The sequence below is a fragment of the Abrus precatorius genome, unplaced genomic scaffold, assembly GCF_003935025.1.
Source record: "Abrus precatorius isolate BTA unplaced genomic scaffold, Abrus_2018 Scaffold7, whole genome shotgun sequence".
NCBI classification, from domain to species: Eukaryota; Viridiplantae; Streptophyta; class Magnoliopsida; order Fabales; family Fabaceae; genus Abrus; species Abrus precatorius.
In genome coordinates this window covers 16,940,986-16,962,470 of record NW_020874417.1, presented here as the reverse complement: position 1 = coordinate 16,962,470, position 21,485 = coordinate 16,940,986, and the positions used below count along the sequence as shown (strand labels likewise).

At 31.5% G+C, this 21,485-nt stretch overlaps 3 protein-coding genes across 7 annotated transcripts; 1 reads left to right on the top strand and 2 right to left on the bottom strand.

Moving 5' to 3' along the window:
• Positions 1-8,047: 8,047 nt before the first annotated feature.
• On the bottom strand, positions 8,048-9,370 carry LOC113873798 (fasciclin-like arabinogalactan protein 21). The gene has a single exon (XM_027512115.1). The coding sequence runs from the start codon at positions 9,368-9,370 to the stop codon at positions 8,048-8,050; it is 1,323 nt and encodes a 440-aa protein (XP_027367916.1).
• Positions 9,371-10,233: 863 nt separating this feature from the next.
• LOC113871242 (photosynthetic NDH subunit of lumenal location 4, chloroplastic) lies at positions 10,234-13,527 on the top strand. 4 transcript variants are annotated; one of them, XM_027508202.1, is made up of 6 exons: positions 10,270-10,615; positions 10,699-10,791; positions 10,879-10,939; positions 11,019-11,087; positions 11,177-11,299; positions 11,833-12,794. In XM_027508202.1, the coding sequence occupies exons 1-5, from the start codon at positions 10,277-10,279 to the stop codon at positions 11,257-11,259; spliced, it is 645 nt and encodes a 214-aa protein (XP_027364003.1). In that variant the 5' UTR covers positions 10,270-10,276; the 3' UTR covers positions 11,260-11,299; positions 11,833-12,794. The 4 variants fall into 4 exon arrangements, with proteins under 4 accessions (XP_027364005.1, XP_027364003.1, XP_027364004.1 ...); XM_027508203.1 differs by having other exon boundaries at positions 11,943-12,793; XM_027508200.1 differs by lacking the exon at positions 11,833-12,794 and adding an exon at positions 11,547-11,808.
• Positions 13,528-13,612: 85 nt separating this feature from the next.
• On the bottom strand, positions 13,613-14,548 carry LOC113872880 (heavy metal-associated isoprenylated plant protein 23). Of its 2 annotated transcripts, XM_027510755.1 has the most exons (3): positions 14,509-14,548; positions 14,007-14,168; positions 13,613-13,911 (listed from the first exon to the last, which is right to left on the bottom strand). In XM_027510755.1, the coding sequence occupies exons 2-3, from the start codon at positions 14,164-14,166 to the stop codon at positions 13,613-13,615; spliced, it is 459 nt and encodes a 152-aa protein (XP_027366556.1). In that variant the 5' UTR covers positions 14,167-14,168; positions 14,509-14,548. The 2 variants fall into 2 exon arrangements, with proteins under 2 accessions (XP_027366556.1, XP_027366555.1); XM_027510754.1 differs by lacking the exon at positions 14,509-14,548 and having other exon boundaries at positions 14,007-14,414.
• Positions 14,549-21,485: the final 6,937 nt, after the last annotated feature.

Below are 21,485 nucleotides of genomic sequence, written 5' to 3'. Positions count from 1 at the left end.
CATACATTCTTAATATGTAAATTAATTGATTTTATTTTTGTTTGTTTTTTTAAAATGATGTTTAAATGATCATTAGTTAAGAAATATTGTTTATTTTTATTGACAAGTATGGTTAAACAAGAACCATTAGTGCCAATTTCATTAATCCAAGAGAGAATAACTAGACAATTTGGATATTCAATTTCATACAAAAAAGCATGGAAAGCAAAATAAAAAGCAATTGTGACAATATTTGGTAATTAAGATGCAACATTGCCAAGATGGTTAGAATACATGCAATTACATGCTCTTGGGTCGATTTACAAAATTGAAACCAATGATTATGTTAGAGGTAATGTAGTAGATAATAGATTCAAAGTCTTTCATTGATTATTTTGGTCATTTAGGCAATATCGTGAAGCCTTCAAGTTCTGTAAGCCTATAATATAGGTAGACAGTACCTTTTTGTATGGTAAGTATAAGCAAACATTGCTAATTGCTACAACTCAAGATGGCAATAACAGTGTGCTTCCTATAGCATTTTCTATTATTGAAAGAGAAACATTATCAGCATAAGAATGGTTCTTAGCAATGATTCGTGTGAATGTTATTGATAAGAATGGAATTTGTTTGATATCTAATCGCCACCAAAGTATTAAAGGTGTTATGTCTAACCTACACATTGAGTGACAACCTCCCAATGCTTACCATATTTATCGTATTCGTCACATTGCAAGTAATTTCAATAGAAGATTAAAAAATACCACCTTGAAGAGTATACTTATCAAGTTAGGTAAGTTTTTTTTATAACATTTGTGTATTTTGATTAATTAATCAATATATACCTATTTTTCACCATTAACCCTATGACTTATTTAAATATAGCATATACACCCTGCAAGCAAAGATTTGAAGCAAAGCTTGATACATTTCGTTTGCATTCTTCCGAAATTCAAACTTGGATTGACAACATATCAAAGGAAAAGTGAAGTTTGGTTTATGATGATGAAGGGCGGTGTTATGGGCACATGACTACTAATTTGTCAAAGTCAGCTAATAGGGTTTTAAAAGAGGCAATAAATCTCCTAATTACTGCCTTTGTCAAAGCAACGTATGCTAGATTGGTTGAGTATTTTGTGAAGCATGGTAAGAGGGCAATGAATGACATGAACAATGGTAAAAGATATTGTAAAGTTATAGAAAAAAAAATCAAGAAGAAGCATTTTCATATCAGGTTCGTGTTATGACATACAAAGAATAAGGTTTGAAGTTGAAGAGGCTTTTAATCCAATGACACAAGAGGGCGGTCAAAAGTAGAGTGTGATATTATCTACACAATTCTGTGAATGTGGTAAATTTCAGGCATACCAATATCCATGTTTACATGTCATAGCTGTTTGTGCTACTTTGAGTATAGACTTTTGATAATATGTTGACCATGTTTATACTTTGTAGTATGTTCTAAACGCATACTTATCTCAGTGGTGGCCACTTAAAAATGAAAATAACATTTTACAAAATTCTGAGTAAAAGTTGTTGCCAGATCAAGATAGAGCACGAGATAAAGGATGACCAAAGGCTTCTGGAATTAGAAATAAAGTGAATTGAGTTGAGTCACAATTGCGACAACGATGTAGGTTATATCGACAATTGAGTCACAATCAACGTCATTGTCCTCAACAAAGCAATGATAATAATACTGAAGAGTAACATTGTCATCGATTGGTAAATAACGAAATGTGGAATAACATAGTCTTTATGTTTCATTTATCATTGTAAACTTATGCTAGATTAATTAAAAGTATGTTGTCTTATTAGTTTGCATTGATGTTATGTCACTTAATTAAGAAATGAAAGAAACATGAGGAATGTGCAAAAATATAAATCATTTGTGCATCTAAACCAAATAAACTATTAACTAACATCAGTGGTATGTTATAACAACCAACAACAACAAAAAAAAACTAATCACCCAAGTAGTCAAAATCACGATGTTCTCTAATACAATATGATAACATATCTTCAATCAAAATACAAGGACTAGTCATGAGGTCCCTCCTCATGAGGTGTGAGAATACACTGTCGACGATGATCTCGCGCTCTACGGTAAGGGTTACGTCTCACATCAAGTCCTGCTACATCTGAGGCTCCAATGAATTCGTCATTAAGATCAATTCCACGCTCGTTCCTTGGTAGCAATGATGTTGTTTGCCCACCTTGTTCACTTTCATGAGTTCCTACATCGGGTGCATTCGGTGTAAAGAACATAGGCTCATACGGAAGAGGTGTCATAAAAAGGGTAGCATCAGAAACATAATATTCACTGGTGGAAAGTGGATATGCATGAGGGATGTTTGTGTATTGTGATGAGTGAACATAAGATGATTGTGTCCTTTGCGAAGGGTGAAATGGGAAAGGTGGAGGGACATAATAAACACTATTTCCTTGTTAAAGCAAAGGGGGTAAAGTAAAATTTGTGGCCTGTAATTTTAAAAACCAAACAATATTTAATAAACTAAAACAAAGAATTTATTTACAAGTCTCCAATTAAGCATAACAGCTAAATACCTGAACTGACGTTCATCGATGTTGCAAACCTTTGCCTTTCTGATGTTGTCCCTCATACCAATGTCAATCTGAGGCTCATCTATATTTTCACTTTGGATAGAAGGGTCACATGAGGATGAAGGCTCCAAGATGTGTTCCTACTCATTTTGTAAGGATAATATCGTCTCACACAACTCTTTTATCTCCTCAAATGAAAATGTATCACTACCATCACTACACAAGTAATATGTCCTCTCATGAGTATCTCTTTGCATTATCATTGCATATCATATTATAATTTATTAAACAAAGTAAATAACATAAATAGGAGAATAATACTTACAAGTAATGCAAACATTGTATCATCCTTGCTCATCCACCGTCTGGCATGAGTAATGTACTACGACATGTATTCAGAGTTCAAACTCAACATACCAATTACTCACTACCCAATCTAATCTTATGTCCCAACGCTCTAGTACGACCCTAAACTTGGACTCCTAATTGTCAATGGTCTTCCCTCTAAGAGTAGTGTCATGTAGCTGGTCTGGCAAATAAGGAGTATGAGAAAATGTTGTACTATCCTAAATTGACGCATGACACGATCGAGCTGGTACCATTCACATATCTGAGAAGAAATAAGTGGCATAATTGTTTTTACCCTTAGTGCATATGGCGGGGAAAGTATGCATTAAATCCATACTTTATGGTTGCCACACAATATGCAAGTCAAAAAACAATTAATTTAGTTATTCATAAATTGATAACATTGATCATTAACAATTAACAAAATACCTCATCACATTTCAAATGATCAAATTTGAATCTAAAGTATGCAAGATCCTTTATCTCTTTCTTATAATTTTGATTACCTAACCACCTATACAAACATAAATATCAGTACTAATGGTTGTAACATAATATTTTTGTATAACTATTTAATGAAAAAATAAATATCGTAGCTATACCGTGCATCATAAGGAAGATCATTCTGTGTGTAGAGGGATTACCCAAAACTAAAAATAGAAACTTATCCCATGTCCATATCATCACTAGTGGAGTCAATCCTCAAATACCAGATCGATCAATATTTGTAAACATGCATAACTCTCTGTATAGGAATGTTAATTCTATAGCTCCCTAGCTATATTATCCAGTGATCTCCAAATCCTCAGGTAATAGAAGGTACCTAATTGGAACCCTTCTACTGGAATGATCAGCTAACATAAATCCACCAATCAGTTTCAAAATATAAACTCTAGCAAACTGAGTTAGCTGAATGGCATTTTGGCTGTGCAAGCCAACATGGGAAAAATGTTTATCCAAACAAGTAAGTTTCAAGCTGCTACGCATAAATGCAGAACTAGGTGGTCTAATTTCCAACAAATCTTCAACGATCTGTGCCTTATCACCTCCTGCAAGAGAAATAACTAGCCTTCCATCAATATGAAGACTCATCTGAATAGCAATGCCTTCAAGAGTAATAGTACACTCTCCAAGAGGCATGTGAAAGGTATGAGTCTCTAGCCTCCATCTTTTCATCAAATTTGTAATCAACTGACAGCCAATAGGAATACTAGCCAATTGTGTAACTCTAGCAAATCCTGCTAGTGTTAAATGAGGAAGAATCTCTACTAGAACTTCTTACATGCCAACAGATATGAAATGACATCTCCTCACTCTCAAAATTGGGTGTTCACGCCTATCCCAAATATGTTCTGAAATATGAATAGACTGATAGCGCAATAATGAATCATCCTCAAGGCCGAGATTTAACACTCTACTACGAGACAAAGATGATGTCATCTAAAATCTGTTTAAACAAGTAAATCATAAACTTCATATTTTCAATATAAGTAATAAAAATTAACAAAAATAATTTTATTTTATTATTAAACAAATTCTACCTTAAATAGACTTTATAAATGATTGTATTAACAAAAATAACTCTTTTACTAAATTTATCTTCAATTAGTAAATCTACAACATATATTTCAACAACAGCTTACAAAAAAATTTATATATTAAAAATTTCATTATAAAAAAATTATTTATCTAAATTTTTACTAATGTAATCAACTATTATATTTTTTTTACACTTAAATTAATAGTTTTAACACATAAATTTATTATTCTTAATCTAAATCATATAAATAAATGCAAACTTGTTAAAAGATTCAAATGTCTAAATTACTAATTATCTAATTTATTTGAATTTTAGTATTTTATATTTTCAATTTAATTTATTGCTAATTTTATATATTCATGTTTTTTTTCACTTAATTCTTTATTCTTTTACTCTTTAATTTTTTAAAATAATTAATTTATAATTAAATTATTAGTGACTATATTTTTATCTTTCAGAATTTTAAATTAGTTAGTATTTTTGAATTATATGACAAAATATTTTTTATTATTTTTTTTACAAATTTAGCAATTGTAGATTTTTTTAAGAATGTAAATTTATTAATTAATATATTTTTTTTATTATTTCAATTTTATTTTGTTATAATTAGTCATTTATTTTAGTAATCTATTAACAATCACATGTAATTTTAATTCATATATTTATTTAATTTAATTATTTTATATTTCTCAATTAATATATATTTATATATGTTTAAATTTTAGTTATTTTAACATAATAATATTTACAATACTAAATAATATCAACATTATTTTTACTTTTAAATATAATTTTCTACCTAAAAAATAAAATATTATAAATTTTATAATATATTTTAATTATATATCTAATAATTCTGATTTAAAAATATAAATTTCTATTTTCCTATTATCCTATTTTTTGCTATTTTTATTTTTTAATTTTCCTATTTTCATAATTTTTTATTTTCCTATATTCATGTTTTCTTATTTTTCTATTTTTCACATGCAAAAAATTACAAAAAATAAAATATAACTTTAATTTTTACTAACTTTGCTGTTGGAGTGCTAGATCAAATAACGATCTTTCACTCTTACTTTAATGGCTCCTATAAAAAAAATTTCCTAAAATGGAAAAAAAAACATTATTTTTTTTAAAATAATTAATATTTATATTTAATATAAAATAACTTCTTTTTACTCTAGATCAAATAACGATCTTTCACTCTTACTTTAATGGCTCCTATAAAATTTTTTTTCCTAAAATGGAAAAAAAGCATTATTTTTTTAAAAATAATTAATATTTATATTTAGTATAAAATAATTTCTTTTTACCTTACAAATTTTTAAAACAACGAAATTACCCTGTGAAATAATATCTTCTTTCTACTATCCAAAAGATCTTTTTTTTTTCTAATTTTTTTGGCACCATTTGTTTTCTCGAGGAAGAAGATGAAGCAAAGAAGAAGAAGTAGGGGAGAGAGACAGGCAGGAAATGTTTTAGAAATTCTACCACGTGGACCAATTAAAATTTATCCCTCAACGAGTAGAATATTTATCCGTTAAACGAATACAAATATGAGTATAGAAAAATACTCACAAATTTTAATGGAGATGGGTGCAAGTATGAGTACTTAAATACTCACCCCACCCCATACCTACATGTGAGGGAGGTCTTAATCCAAAAAGAGAGAATTAGAGTTAATACTTTAAATATTTGGTTAGGTTCCCTCTATAATTGTTAATAATTATGTAATCATATGAGTTGCTTCATAACTTATCCTATCGAAAGTTGTGTTTTAATAATGTGACTTACGGAGAAAATCTAACCTATCACTTTTCATAAAATTCAGAGGTCAAGTACGAGAACTTTCATACAAAAGTAAGTCTTGAACAAGTAAACCTAAAATTTTATTATAATTATTATTGATATTTTTAATCATTTTTATTGTTCTAATTTCATATAATCTCGTTTGAATAATTTTTTACTTCTAATAGAGTAACTAAGAATTCAAGACAACAAGAACCTAATTCACTTTTAGGTTTTAGAAATTTTTTGTATTTTGTAAAATTTTGATCAAGATAAAGATTTCACTATTTATTTTATGTAATTTCATGTTATAGGCCATAATTATTATATTTTGAATGGACAAATTTTTTATTTTGAATCTTTGAGTTATATTATCTTTCAATTTATAATTCTCTGATTTTTAAATTTCTTTTATGCAAAATAAAATATTAAAAAATTTAATATAAATAGTTATGTTACTCAAATAAAAGAATGTATATTTAAAAATATAAACATCTATCTAATTAAATTTATTTATATATATTTACCAATAAAGTAAACTATAAAAATAATTTTTTTATATTTTAATAAAAAAATTTATTCACTATTTTATATCGTTAGGCTAATACAATTTATGAGATTGACTTTTGAAAAAACATTTACATATGAAACATACAAAATATTTAAAAATTTAATGAAAATTATGTGATATTATATTGACTTATGTTAAATAAAATTTTTGATTTATTTGTTTCTTTGATATAATTAATAACAAATAAAAAATATATGAGGAGTAACTTCTTTAAATAAAAAATTAATGTATTAAAATATATTTAGCACTTATAATTTTTAAATAATTATTTTTTATTTAATGTTTAAATTTTGTTAGTAGTTATGTATAAACTTTTATATTATTATATGTAAAATTAGATAAATATTTTTTTTAGATAAACACAAAATATGAGGGTATGAATACCTAAAAAGTACATATATTTTTTTAAAACACAAATACAAATATGAATTATGTAGTACTCTATCCACAATCTATCTATTATCATCTCTCGTGTCAAAATAATTATACAAACTCTGCTAGTTTGGAACCCAAAAATAAAAACTCTGCCTTGTGACCCTAAAAATAAACGTCTGAAAGGGAGGACCTGTGCTTCCATTAGGAAATGCTTGATTAGTTCGGCTTTTTAGGACGCCTCTACTTTACCCAAAATGAAAAAATAAAAGTCAAAGGAAATTTTCCAGGGGCATTACCACATGATAATTCCCCGCGGAGGGTTAAAATCGGAGCTCATCATGATACTACATCCTCTAGTTATTACGACCCCAGTGAGAGTCAACTTTATCCTTTTACCCTTTTCAAGTAACCCCACTCCTCAGCCGCAAAATTTAATACGAATATTTTCAATTTAGCTAGATAATAGATTTATTTAACCAAACGGCTCTAGGACAAATTACATGGTCAAATATCACTCTAATCAGCTTCCAGAGAGCAACTTGCAAGGCAAGAAGCACATTGCAATGAGAGCAAAAGAAACAACTACTGCAGGCAAAATCTATTAGCTAACACAAAAAAGACTCGTTCTGAAGTTTGAATCAACGAAATTTCATTAAGGGATAACAGTAACGTATCATTGGCGTGTACAAGTGTACAACACAATATACATGCGCTCAAACTAAAGAACACTAAAATTTCATACCAATATACAAACTAAACAGAACATGATAGAACAACTCTTGATGGATATCGACAACAGAGTGAACTAACTAATTACAATTCAGCAGGGAAAGAAGTACAGCTTGCGTCTTCATCATCGATGAGGATATATCATGACATTTTCAGAGACCATGGTGGTCTTCGATCTCCACCATCGGCTTGACCTGAGGTATAGGAGACACACCACTGACACCACAACTTCCACGTCCATCAAGAACAGAACAGGTCCCTTCCGTCGTCTGTTCTGCAGGATCTGGAATATTAACCGCTCCTTCCGATGCTCCTTCACCCCCTAAGATACTGTCATAAGCCGCAGCCACAGGATTAATATGCGGGAAAGGCAAGTACAGACTGTGCACCACTATCTTCACGTTCCGGATGACGTCAGCCACCTTAATTCTCACATAGTTAATCCTCATAGGCGCCGCGGTTGCTCCTCCGCCGGTGGTTGTAATAAGCAACGGTTGGCCTCGCTCCAATGTCGGCAGAGCAGTCCCTACCGGAAGCTTCTCCAGATCCGCTAACGACAAATAATGGTTCGGCACGATATGGAACTTGATGTTGCTGATATACGACTGGGAACCGGAGAAGATAGAGAGGTCATCGACGGCGAACACGGTCATGTTGTGGAGAGTCACGAGCTCTGCGTACTTTACTTTCATGGCTAGGGCGAGGATGCTGAAGCCGTTGTTGCGGAGCCTGAGCATAGCGTCTCTGAGCATGAGGCGCATGATAGCTGGCTGCGCCGTGGCCCCGGGAGCGTGGAAATGGTGACCGGAACGGTGATCTGGATGGAACGGGAAGGAGAGCGAGGTCATCCTCTCCACGTCGCAAGAGAACGGAGATAGCGGAGAGACGAAGCCTTGGAGGCCGTGAACAACGACCATGCCGTTGTTGAAGATATCAGGTTGCGTGATCTCCACGCCTCCGACGAAGACCTTCGCGGCGGTGTAGTTGTTCGTGTTCCGATGGACCGTATCGGAGGTGACGGTGATGCAACGGCCTGGACTCAAGGTCTCGATCTTGGTGCCGAAAGCGAGTTTCCGAAGGTAATCGATGGTGAAGAGACCCGGAACGATGTGTTCGCGGAGAAGGTTAGTGACGGAGCAAGAGAAGCAGGTGCGGAGGGAGGCGTCGGAGGGAGCGAAGATGGTGGAAGGACCGCTCCAGGTGGAAGAAGCGGCGGAGGCAGTGTCGGAGAGCGACGGAGCAGCCGTTGCCAGCTCGTGGAAACCGAGATGAGACAAAATCGGAGGGAGGAGCGCGGTGTGAGAGAAGAACGAGTGTTCTTGGAGATCGTGTGGAGTTGTTGGCGGTGGTGTTGCGGGCGTTGGTGGCGTGAAGGTAGCTTCGAGTCCTTCATTGGCGGTAACCTTGTGGCCGCAGAGTATGGCGGCGAAGGAGATGACCAAGAACAGTGCGAATCGCTGGGAGGAGTTGTCCATGGCGGGGAGAGAAGCGATGATTTTCAGAGTGAATGCAACGGAAAATGAAGCAAGTGAGGAAGTGCAGAGGTATTTATATGTGCGCGCGCCGGGGAGGGAACGAAACGGTTTTGTGAAGAAGGTCGTTAGGGGAATCTTGGCGAAGCGTGCTTGTTAGTTACGTGGTTGTTATATGTTTTAACGATTTTGAATTTATTTTATTTAGATTCAGTTGTACAGTTAAACGCGGGAAGGAAGGGATTCGTTGGTAATTTTATAAAATGAGCTAGAGGCCCTGGTACGCCCAAAACAAAACCATTCAGTTTGCTACCACCTCTTGCTTGTTTCCTGAGAAAATAAGATTCCAGGAAATGTTGAGATAATGATCTGACCAACTCCATGGCAGTGTGTGCACTTAAGTTGGATTCCGCTTAACTCTCACTGCCATGCTTGTTTCCACAAATTTTAATGAGCTACAGCACCTGCATTCATAGTAATTTGGTGTGCTTTGTTAGGATGTGATTTGGTATCGCTTTGAAGAAAACACGTACTCGTCTGTGTAAGAAAATTTGAATTTCCTTATCAATTTCACAATCGAAACAAAGATTTTGTAAGCGATAGAGATTGAAATGCGTTAATTTAATCGCTTTATAATTTAAATTCTCTAAAATTTTAAAATAATAGAATTTATTCTTCTAAAAGTAAGAAACAGGGCGAGATTTAATTTTGAAGAAAAAATCTTTAGGAGGAAAGATATTTTAATTATTTGTTTACAAAAATAAATGAATAATAAATAATGATGGAGATAAAAGGAACGGTTAATTGTTGGGTGTTGGTGGACCCGGGGCAGGGTTTGATATCCTCAGTGAGCCATACAAAAGACTAAACTAAAATAGAGATATAGATAAGTGTAATTGGGAAAAGAGAATGAGAATGGCACTCTCACTCTCCTCCGCTCTACGCGTTCCCTACGCTTCTCCTTGTTTTTGGAAATCAAACGGCAAGAGTTGCAAAGCGGCAACTAAGGTATCATGTGCCCCTCATAATCATAATAACAATAAGAATCCATTGGTTGGAATCGGTATTGGTGTCGTTACGGCCTGGGTGATGGGTTTTACGGCGTTGAATGCTGACGCCACGAGAATCGAATACTACGCCACTGTAGGAGAGCCTTTGTGTGAGCTCAACTACGTTAAATCTGGCCTCGGTTACTGCGATATTGTTGAGGGCACCGGTGACGAAGCTCCACTCGGTGAGCTTATCAATGTCAGTTACTCACTCACTTAACAAACATAGTTAATCAGTTATCCCTTGTTGTCTTGTTTTTGAATGAACGATATACGCTACAGGTTCACTATACTGCAAGATTCGGTGATGAGAGAGTGTTTGATAGCAGTTATAAACGTGGTAGACCTCTCACCATGCGCATTGGTGTTGGCAAGGTTTAATGCAACTTTATCTTTTTCATTTCTGTTAAATAAATTATCTTGTAACATTGTTTTGCACTAATAAGAGTGTATCTAGAGCAGGTAATCAGGGGACTGGATCAGGGAATTTTAGGGGGTGAAGGAGTACCTCCAATGCGGATAGGTATCAAATTTAATTGGAGCAATTTAAGATTCTTACATCATGACACGTGTCACTTGCTAATATACCCGCTTTTACCCAGGTGGCAAACGCAAGCTCAGGATTCCTCCCCAGTTGGCATATGGCCCTGAACCTGCGGGGTGCTTCTCAGGTTATGTTTCGTTTTATTGATTATTATCAGAAGAGGCAGCTAGTTGTTTAATTTGTTGGATTTTGACATGTTTGTCACTGATTCAACAGGTGACTGCAATATACCCGGCAATGCTACTCTTCTGTATGATATTAATTTTGTTGGTATTTACTCGGGCAACAGAAAAAACTGATCAAATACATATATATGCATATGGACCACACATGGATCGGGGGAGTTTCCAGATTCCCTTAGAATATTTATATTCTTAAAATAGATAACCAAGCATTCAGATTGTTGTGTCCAGCTTACTCTCTCTATGGGTGGCACCTAAATTTGTTGGCTTTCTTTCCTTATTGATAAAATAGTAAGCATCTGCTTCCAACCTTGGTCATGTAATCAGGACGATTTTATGCACTTGTAGGTGTATGTAGCACTGCACCATAGAATACTGATCACCTGCTTTATTGGTTTAACCAGTTGGAATTGATTATATCTAACAACAAACATTAAAATTTTATGACACAAGCGACCGTAGTTAAAACATAATACTCTTGTGTGAAAACACTTGTGAAATTTACCACATGTTGTCTAATGACTGAGTGATGTAACCGATATTTAAGATTATATTATGTTTATTGTCAGTTAGAAGTAGAGCAGCGTATTTGTAAACTTAATATATCTTCCTTACTTCATATAGTATAAAGGGGAAAAAGGTAAAACTATAAATGATAATGGTGACAATTACTGGTATGCTTTCTTTCATCTCTGGTCTGGATTATCTAAAATAGATATAATTCTAATTTCAAGTAGTTTAGAGCAATGAAATGGACTTTTAGCAAGAGAATGTGGATCAACTTTTTTGGCACTTGGCAGAATCTTCTTCCTGATTCCAGCTACCTCAAGTTACTGTTCCTGGTTAGGGAAGTTGAACATCATCGACCTGGATACCTCTTTTGAGATTGAGAGTAATGAGAAACCTTTCCAAGCGATATAGATTAGACAATTCATGTGTATCTCTACATACACGACATGCCATGCACCTTTTGTATCTTTAGTGTATATGTAATTTTCATTACTGCTCTCTGAATGATAAATTTATCAATTCTTTATATGGTATATGTCATCCCTATTACATCATATGCTATACCGTTTGGATCTTCCTGAAACTAAAATGCAAAGGGAGAATGATAATTTCGGATGATTAACATTTTGTAGTTAAATATGTTCAAAAATGATTTCTATGTTGACTTGATTCGATTATTTTAATTCATAAAAAAGTAGAAATATGTTCCTAAAGTTATCCTAATTTTAATTCTCTCAAATGTAAATTGTGCTTGTCACACCCGTATCCGTATTTTACACACTTGAAGATCTTCTTGTAACATGATGATGATGGGGGTGGTGATGACTAATAAAGCGAGTCACCATCTGCGTAATTCTGTCGAATCCTCTATACTGACCCGGGGTTGCATGTGCCTTTACACTTTGTGAGGATCTGGTAAAGGGAGAGGGAAACAGAAAAAGACAAAGCAGAAAAAGTAAAGTTGATTCCTGCCTCACGTTGAATGAGAGAAAAGGATATGCCTTCCTTGAACAGTATTGTTCCTGTTAGCTCCAACTTCTTTTGGTAACCAAGTGTATTTGGAATTGAGTTTAAATTATGTATGTATTTGCAACACCAGTCCCAATGCAGAAGCTAAAAGTTTCTTTTTGGGTAAAAAGAGGGGCCAAATGCAATGCCACTGTTAATATGTAGAGGATAATATAGTATTGGAAAATGATCGATGCTTGTATATTTGCCCGCAATGCGAGTGTTTCAACAGTTATTTGCAGCTTCTTTGCTAGGATTGTGGTATTCATACGTCAGAGCTTGTATAAAATGAGAAAATGAACTCTATCTACAGTTAAATTTGGATTAATTATATTTATAAAAATACTTTAATATAAATCAATAGGAAATTGATTCATATTTTATTATTTTTTCACTTTTGAGAAACTAAACTTCTGAATTATAGTTCTCTTTCACTGTTTTCTTTTTCCTTCTTTTTATCATTATCATATTACTTATTTTCTCTTTTCTTCTCTTATCTCTTATTATGCATATACATCTAATGAGTACATGAATACGATTTTTCTCCTTCAATTATATTATTCATAAAACATTTTTTTATCTCTTTGTTACATCATTCATTTTATCACATGCATTTCTATTGCTCTTTTTTATTTTCTCCCCTTTGTGTTGCAAACCCATTTGTTGTCCAAATGCGGTTTCTCATTCACATGATTGTTTTACACTCAATCCCGTTTCTTTTACGGGAGAATATGGCTATAACAACAAAATTGACCTCCTGCAGCAAGCAATTACTGGTTACAATTCTGAAACACTGAAGCGAAAATACGGCAAGGTCTCTTGTCATCCTTTTTATGCAAAGAAAAGTCAACGCTCCCGGAAATTGACCAGAAAAATGAAAAGAAGGAAAAAAAAAACACTGCATTAAAAATTGAAAATTTACAGTGGTCTGCCAAGAAAAACATGTTTGTGACTACATGATAGAGCAGGCATTTGGGTTGTCATCACTGAACATGGTGATGTAAGGGTCTTCATATCTTGTGACGGTTGCATTGTTAGCAGAAACCTCCACTCTTCTCACATAACCAGGAGGAGCCTTCTTGTCATAAGCTGGAGCAGCATAAGGATGAGCCACCAAGTTGTAAGGCACGTATGGCCATATCTCAGCTTTCTTCCCTGTTGACTTAGCCTTCTTCAGCACCTTGTTTGGATCAACATACCCAGTTACTGTCACTTTCTGCTGTTTACGGTTTATCTCCACTGATTTCACTCCTGCAATCACATCACCACCATTTCATCAGCTTCATGTTGAGTACTAGTAGTAGTATAAATAGATAATAAATGATGACAAATGAAGTATAACTCACCACTTAGTGAAGAAAGGGCTTTCTTGACCTTAAGCTCACAGCCATCACAGTCCATCCTCACCTTTAGCTCTACAGTCTGTAACTGCTGCTTCTTCTTCTTGTGGTGGTAGCCACTTCCCATTAGATCAGACAAGTACTCCAGTGTGCCTCCAACACCCATTTCTGTATATTCACAAAACAAGTGAAGATGGCTTTGTAACCAATGAATATGTATGATAATAAAATATTGATAGCTGAAGTTGTTGAGTGTGCCACAAGAAGAGAGAAGTTGAGTGGAGTAAAAGGGGTGTTTGATGAGAGTGAAGAAGGGGTGCATGTATTATATATATAGAAGATGTGATGATCATTATTTGAATGTATAACTATAAAGAGGGATTAATATTAATATTGAAAAACAGAGGGAAGCCAGCTCTGAAAGAAAAAAGAAGTTGCAAGGAACTTTCTTTCTGAAAAAAAAGGATTCTTGTACCCAAAAAATAAAAATGGATTCCTTCCTTCTTACCTTGTAATAATGAAAAAATAATGCTGCTCTCTGCTCTATGAAGAACTTCTATACTACGTTTGAGATCTTTTACACAGCCATACAGCCTATACTTATAGAGACGTTTAATCAGATTCAAACAGAGGAAAGCCCATGGCCCCCACCAACACCGGTAAACAAAAGCACTGTTGGAGCCCCCAGATTTTGTATTCACTATTTTGTTATTTGAACATAAAAAATATTAACAAATTATGTAATAATATGTATAATATTTTTAAAATTAGAAAAAAATCAAAAGATGTTCTATATTAAATGTGTAAGAAATGTTTAAGTACGTGTAAACTTAAGTTTAATTCTATTACATGTCTATGTGAGCCTTTTATTACATGCAAAAGCTTGGGATTCTATAATTTTAACAACATCAACATACATATAAATTATATCATCATCTTGATATTTGTTTTATATATGTATATATAACAGACATATCAAACAAAGTTAAAAAGAGTTTATTCTAACTCTTTAACTTCTCACACCTACTTAATGAAAGAGGGTGCGATAAATGAAAAAGGAGTTAATTTTAGTGATTTAATATAAGTTTGAAGGAATTTATAGAAAAGTTAAATAAAAAAATTCTTCAAAACTTAAAAAATAAAAATAAAAAGTATAAATTATTTTTAACGTATAAAAAAACAATTTTTTATACTAATTTATTTTAAAAGACTTTTCTAGAAGTTCATTCAATACAGACCTTAGTCCTGAATAAATTCTTAATATCATTTAACAAAATAATTTTAACCATCAATTTGAGTTATATAATTAATATTTGTTTAAAATTTATGAAAAATGTATTAAAATTTCTTTTTCATTTCAGCTTTTTTAAACCTTGTTTAGTCATCCTTGCATTTTTACGCACAACATTTTGTATTCGATGCATGAAGTTTAACGTGAATAATGTCGTAAAATATTCACAAATAGAGCTTCAAATCAAACATGAAACTTTCGGTTAATCAAGTATGAACATTTTCATTAAATTAATGTTAATGAAATCGAGATTTAGGATAAATATCGTGTTTCATTATAGAGCCTTTTTCAGACAATGGAGCATTAAAAAAGAAAAAAAAGGTTGGCATACATCAAACGATAGCTTATGTTAATTGTGTCACTAAGTGTTCGAATTCAAATCGAAGAGCAAAAATGAATTAATGAAAATGAAAACAATTATCGATCCCAAGCATAAATGAACACAGAATGTGTATGAGAGGTTAAAAATTTCAAATCAAGCCATTGGGGTTGAAATGCTTCGGTTGCACAAAGAACATATTGCTATATAAAAGTAAACGGGGGGCATCCATGGCCGCGCCCTTTCTATAGGCCTTGAAAATTTGGATTTAATTTTTTTCAAATGATTATTGTATTTTAAAAGATATAGTGCAATAATTGACTAAAAATCAATTATTAAAATTTTAATAATTTTATAGATTTTTGTTATATGTGCACATATATTGTATCAAATTCAAATCCTTGGAAAACAATTGAACTACAAAGCTTTTTTTCATTTTGATAATTTTCTTTGACCGACATTTATCCCCACCACAACATTTCACTCGAAATCAAAACCCAATATAAATGGAAAGAATATAGCTGGCATAGCGCTGTTCCAGTTACGATTTAAGTTCCAAAAGAAGCTTATAATTAGCAGTTAATTGCCTCAACTCAACACACCATATAAATGGTTTTAAGAAAAAAAAGTAAAAAGCTGATATACAGTTCCTTATAGAAGAAGAGGTTTCAAATTTTTGTTGTTACAAATTTGTTTGTGTGACAAATTGGTCAAATGACAGAAGCCACGAACGCGTTTGGTTGGGAACATTCACACAGCTGTTGCCAGGAGTTGGTGCATTATCATGAATTCCAAAACCAGTATTTTAATCCAATTATCTGAGGTTTTATCCCTTTCTTAGCCGAAGATTAGAGTTTATTGGTTTCTGAATTTTAATTTTTTTTTAAAGATTTGTATAAGAAATATTAAAAATAACTTTTATTGTTTTCACTATTTATTGTATGAATCTTAAAAAAATAAAAAATTATGATAAAATAAAAATGATAATTTTATTTTCAGAATATTAAAAGTAAAAAATAAATAATAAAAAATATTTTCAGAACATGTTTTTAAATGTAGAAGAAGAGGAGAGGTCGTGGTTTGACATAAGGACAAAATATACATGCATTTTTTTAAGGTTTTTTTTGTTTTTAATTTAAAGTTTTATTTTAATAATCTAATAATAATATTTAATATTATTGTAAATTATCAAAATAAAAATTTAATATCAATTAAAAATAATAGTAAAATAATTAAGAAACTATATCTAAAATTTATCTTAATAAAAGTGCTTGCCTTTCGTATTGATAATCATCGTTATTAAAATGGAATAATTTCTACTGACTAATAACATTAGATGACTGATTATTGTTTTCATGGGAATGTACTCATTTAATGTTTTTTGATACTTTAAAAAAGATTAATTTCTATTTGTAGGTTTGTCCAAAAAAGCAGAAACTAAGAGTTAAACAAACTTAAGGACCAAGGGGGACAATTAATAACTATTAATTTGTTTATCTGTCAAACTTACCCTTTTTTAAATTTCTTTTATGTTTATTTTTTGTTTAGCAACTTTACTAGTTTTAGGTTTAAATATATTTTAATTTTTATTTGTTATGAGGTTTTGATTTAATTTTTTTCATCTTTGTATTTGTGTGATTTAAATTTTAGTTTATCTTATTAATATGATCATACAAACAAGTAATATGTTACAAATGTTTAGTTAATTACGTCAATGTCTAGTGCTCATTAGAAAATTAAAGTGTTGATTTAAAAAAAAGAACTAGAGACTAGAATATAAAATTCATAAAAAAGTATTGACGAAAAAAATTAAATTATTTGCTTTGATATACAACTTTACACTGTGGTTGTGCTTTTATTTATTTATTGATGTCGCTGAACACATAGCAGGTTCTGCTACCTGTCTCTTAAAACTTTCGAATTGTTAACTTAGAGGGAAAACAAATGGATATAATAAAAGTGGGCATGTCGTTTTGTGTGTTGTTTTTGTCGTACAGCTATTACGGCCTCTAGATTTGAATGCATGTGATTTAACAAAGCCCCACCCTTTTCACCAACCCCATGATTATGCATGCCTTTCACTTAATCATGCACTTGCATGCATATTACTATAGTGATAGACTCTTTTATTTGATCCATCTATCTACCCAAAACAACCATTTCTTCAAAAGTGTAGATGCACTATATATTGAAATTGTTGCCTCCACCTAAAATATGATCAATTTAGATGGTGGATGCGTATGGACAAATCCATCATTGTCACCTTCTTTGGAGTTTAGGGTTAATACCAATGAAATGCTATCTGATTAACGGTTTGGGTTATTTCTAGTTTTGTTTTTAAAAAAAGTTGGGGCATTAAATGTAGGTAATAAAGGATCATGCGTCATCCACATTGTTCTTTCTCCTAATTAAATGGCTACAAGAAGGGGCATAGTTTGAGAGGAATAATACGGTATGATTAGATGGAAGATCAAATAGAAAGGAAGGAAATAACTTAAAAACTACACTATGTATTATGTATATAGATAAAAATAAAAAAAAATATTTCTACTTATTTGGATAAAAAAAATTAATTTAATTTAAAAAGTATATGGTAGTAAAAGAATCGTTTAATATTCTATAAGAGATAATAAAAGTCACGGTGTTTTCTAATTATGTACACAAGCACATCTGGAAATAACTAAACTTTGGATTTCTTTCTTTTTCTTTTTAAGTAACACATGAAATTAATTTTTAAAATCACAAGCAACTTGTAATTTATTTCTTAAACTTATAAAAATTAATACAAATTGTCTTTAAATTTATTAAATCATATAATAAAATTATAATAATAACGTAGGGAGCGGGGTAGGGGCAAACAGTGGTTTCAGTGCTAGAGCTTTGAATTACCCCTCCTTAGAGCTTTGATTCGTCAATCATACTTTTTAAACAAAAGCTAACATCACAACAGCTTCCTTTCTGATTGAAAAGAGGAACTTTAACGTGAATTTGTTTATAAAATAAAAAAGTAAGATATTATTTATCTTTAAATCTTAATGACTTAGTATCATTCTATTAATACATATTTTAAATTAAAATAATGACAAATATTTATTTAAAAGAAAAAACTTTAAAAGAAGTTGATCGTTCTGATATATATTTTCTAACGGACCCAAATGAAGCAATTTAAATAATTTAACCAACCTGCATGAGTCTTTTCATTTAACAGCAACACTGCACAGAAAGCTCTCACTTTTTGGAAAAGGTAAGAAAAAAATAAAAACTAAAATAATGTACTAACAATATATAGTAGGTGAGAACTGAAAGAGAAACCATGCATCATCATTCGAAAATATCAATGTAAGCTTTTGGTGCCGGAAATGTAAAGCAATAACCAATAGAGATGGATTGTTAGAACGATGACATACGCTAAAGCATTTCATCAATTATATATGTTTGATTTGAAATCACAAACACGGATGTCAACATTGATGTCCCTCATGGGTAGCTTTTAGGTGGGAACATGAAAATTAACTCAAGGACTACAATTATAAGAAACTGAACTTTTATTTATTATTCAGAAGAGTGATCACATGGAAATACACTTTTGTTTTGTAAATATATGACCAATTGGATATGTTCTTATAGGGCACTCTATTAATTATTTTCTTCTTGAACACCCAAACCATTTTATCAGAATGACATATTTTCTTTAAGATAGAAAGGAAAAAAGGGTCTAATTATAACATAGATTAGCATAGTAAAAATACCAAGACATTGCTTTGTTAACAAGTTATTTGAATGTTTAAAATTTGATGTTGTAAGTGACATTGTATATAATTGTTCTTATCTATTTTTATTTTTTATGTGTTTTTCAAACATGTTCCTAAAATCAAAAGTGATAACTTCTTCATAAAATATTTTTCTCTTTATCCGGAAAAAGTATATGATAAAATGCAAGGCAGAGAAAGGCATATTGATATGTGGAATAGGAATTAGCAATTGCAATATGTTCATTCTGCTTTTGGAAATTTGTTTGTATGACACATGGAATTTGTCTTTTGAAACTCATTAGGGGTGAAGGGTACTAACTAATTAACGAGGGAAAGCTGCAACAATCTTTCTGTGTTTTCTTTCTCCCTTTTGGATTCCATATTCTTATTACGAAAATAAAACACTTTAGGAAATAGGGAAGGAAGGTGGAGCTAGTCCTCTCTGGTATCTTCCCATTCCAATTCCAATGATCGACCACTTATTAAGTGCCTATTTGAAAGTTAGTAATATTATATATATGTATGATTTGAATCTATAAGCTACTGTCAGCTGCTTAAAAAAAGCACGTTCACAGTGTATAGATGCAAAACTAAACATGCGTTAATTTGTTTAGAAAACTTACGTTTGCATGCCATTTTTTCAAACTTTTTTTACATTATATTTGTTTAGGAAAAAGTATAGAAAAAAAAAGGTGTTAAAATATATTTATTTTTCTTCTTCGTTATGTTCCACTTTATTCTCCCTAACTTTTTTCTTTTCTTTCTGGTAAGTATTGTCTAGGTTTTATTGATCTGGACCAAGGTACATTCACAGTTAGAATGAAGCTTCTTCCAGTTTTTTTTTTTTTTTTTTTAAATGAGATCACCTCTTTTTTCTTTTTTAAATAAAAAAAAGTGTGTTTTGGATAACTACATTTTGCTTGAGGGTGGAAGGTGGGTGAACATGATAAAATTAATTAATTATTGACCAAAAGACGAGGATAGTATATATTTTTTTTCCAGCGAGACTTTTATAATATATTTTTTCTATCAAATTGATAGTCACTTGTGCATTTTTATGCTCATATGATCTTTTTAATATTATAAAGCTTTTTATTTTTTATCCTTCTAAATGATATAAATTTCTCATAAATATTATTAATTGGTCATTCAGTCTTCCCTTAAATGGGACTGAATGAAGAATTTGTAATATTTAAAAAATCAAATAAAATTATTTTATAACATAAAATATTTTAAAAGGGACTAATTTGAAAAAAAATCATAATTTTTTTAAGAATCATATCCTTAATCGAGCTAAAAATATATTATGCCTTTCAATGCAATTGTAAGAATTTAATAATTACTAATATTGAGAAAATTCGTTATTAGGCTAATCATTTTTATGATAGTTTTAATTCTCAATAAAAAGAAAATGTGTATTTTAAATTTTTTAATAAATTAATTGAACAATAAAAAAATGTAAAAGTATAATATTTTAATGCTCAAGTAATTAAAAAACTAGCTTCATATACATTTTTAATAGTTTATTTAAAGATGTCTCTTTCTAATATTTTAAGTTCAAGAAAATTTTCTTTCCAACTTGATTCATGTATTTATTTTGAAAATGCTATTCTCACACAAGTTTTCACATATAATTTTATAAATAGAAATAAAAAAGAATGAAATCAGATAGATAATGCATATCATGAAAAGATAAAAGAAAGATAGATAATGTAAACCAGTTGTCCAATGAATCATTATTTTGTCAGTGAAGAAACAAAATAAAATATACGTAAACTTGAGCTGGCACGCAATAAACTGAACAGGATTAGGTGAGAGTATAATGAATTCGCCATCGATCGTCATGACATAGCCTCTCTAGAGGAAGATGGCGAGGGAGTTGGGGCATGAAATACTAAAAATTTATGAATGAGAGTGAGTTTATGATCTTTTAATTCAACTGCTTTGGCCTACTTCTATTTTCTCTTCAATATTCAGCCTAACACTCCTTAGATGCTGTTAGTCTTTTGTTCATTTATTACTTGGGACTTCCTCCAGCATGAAAGACTTTTTACCTTTGTCATTAGCAAACAGCAACATACATCAAGGATTCAGAGTTTCATTGCCAATTTAATGTGGTTTGT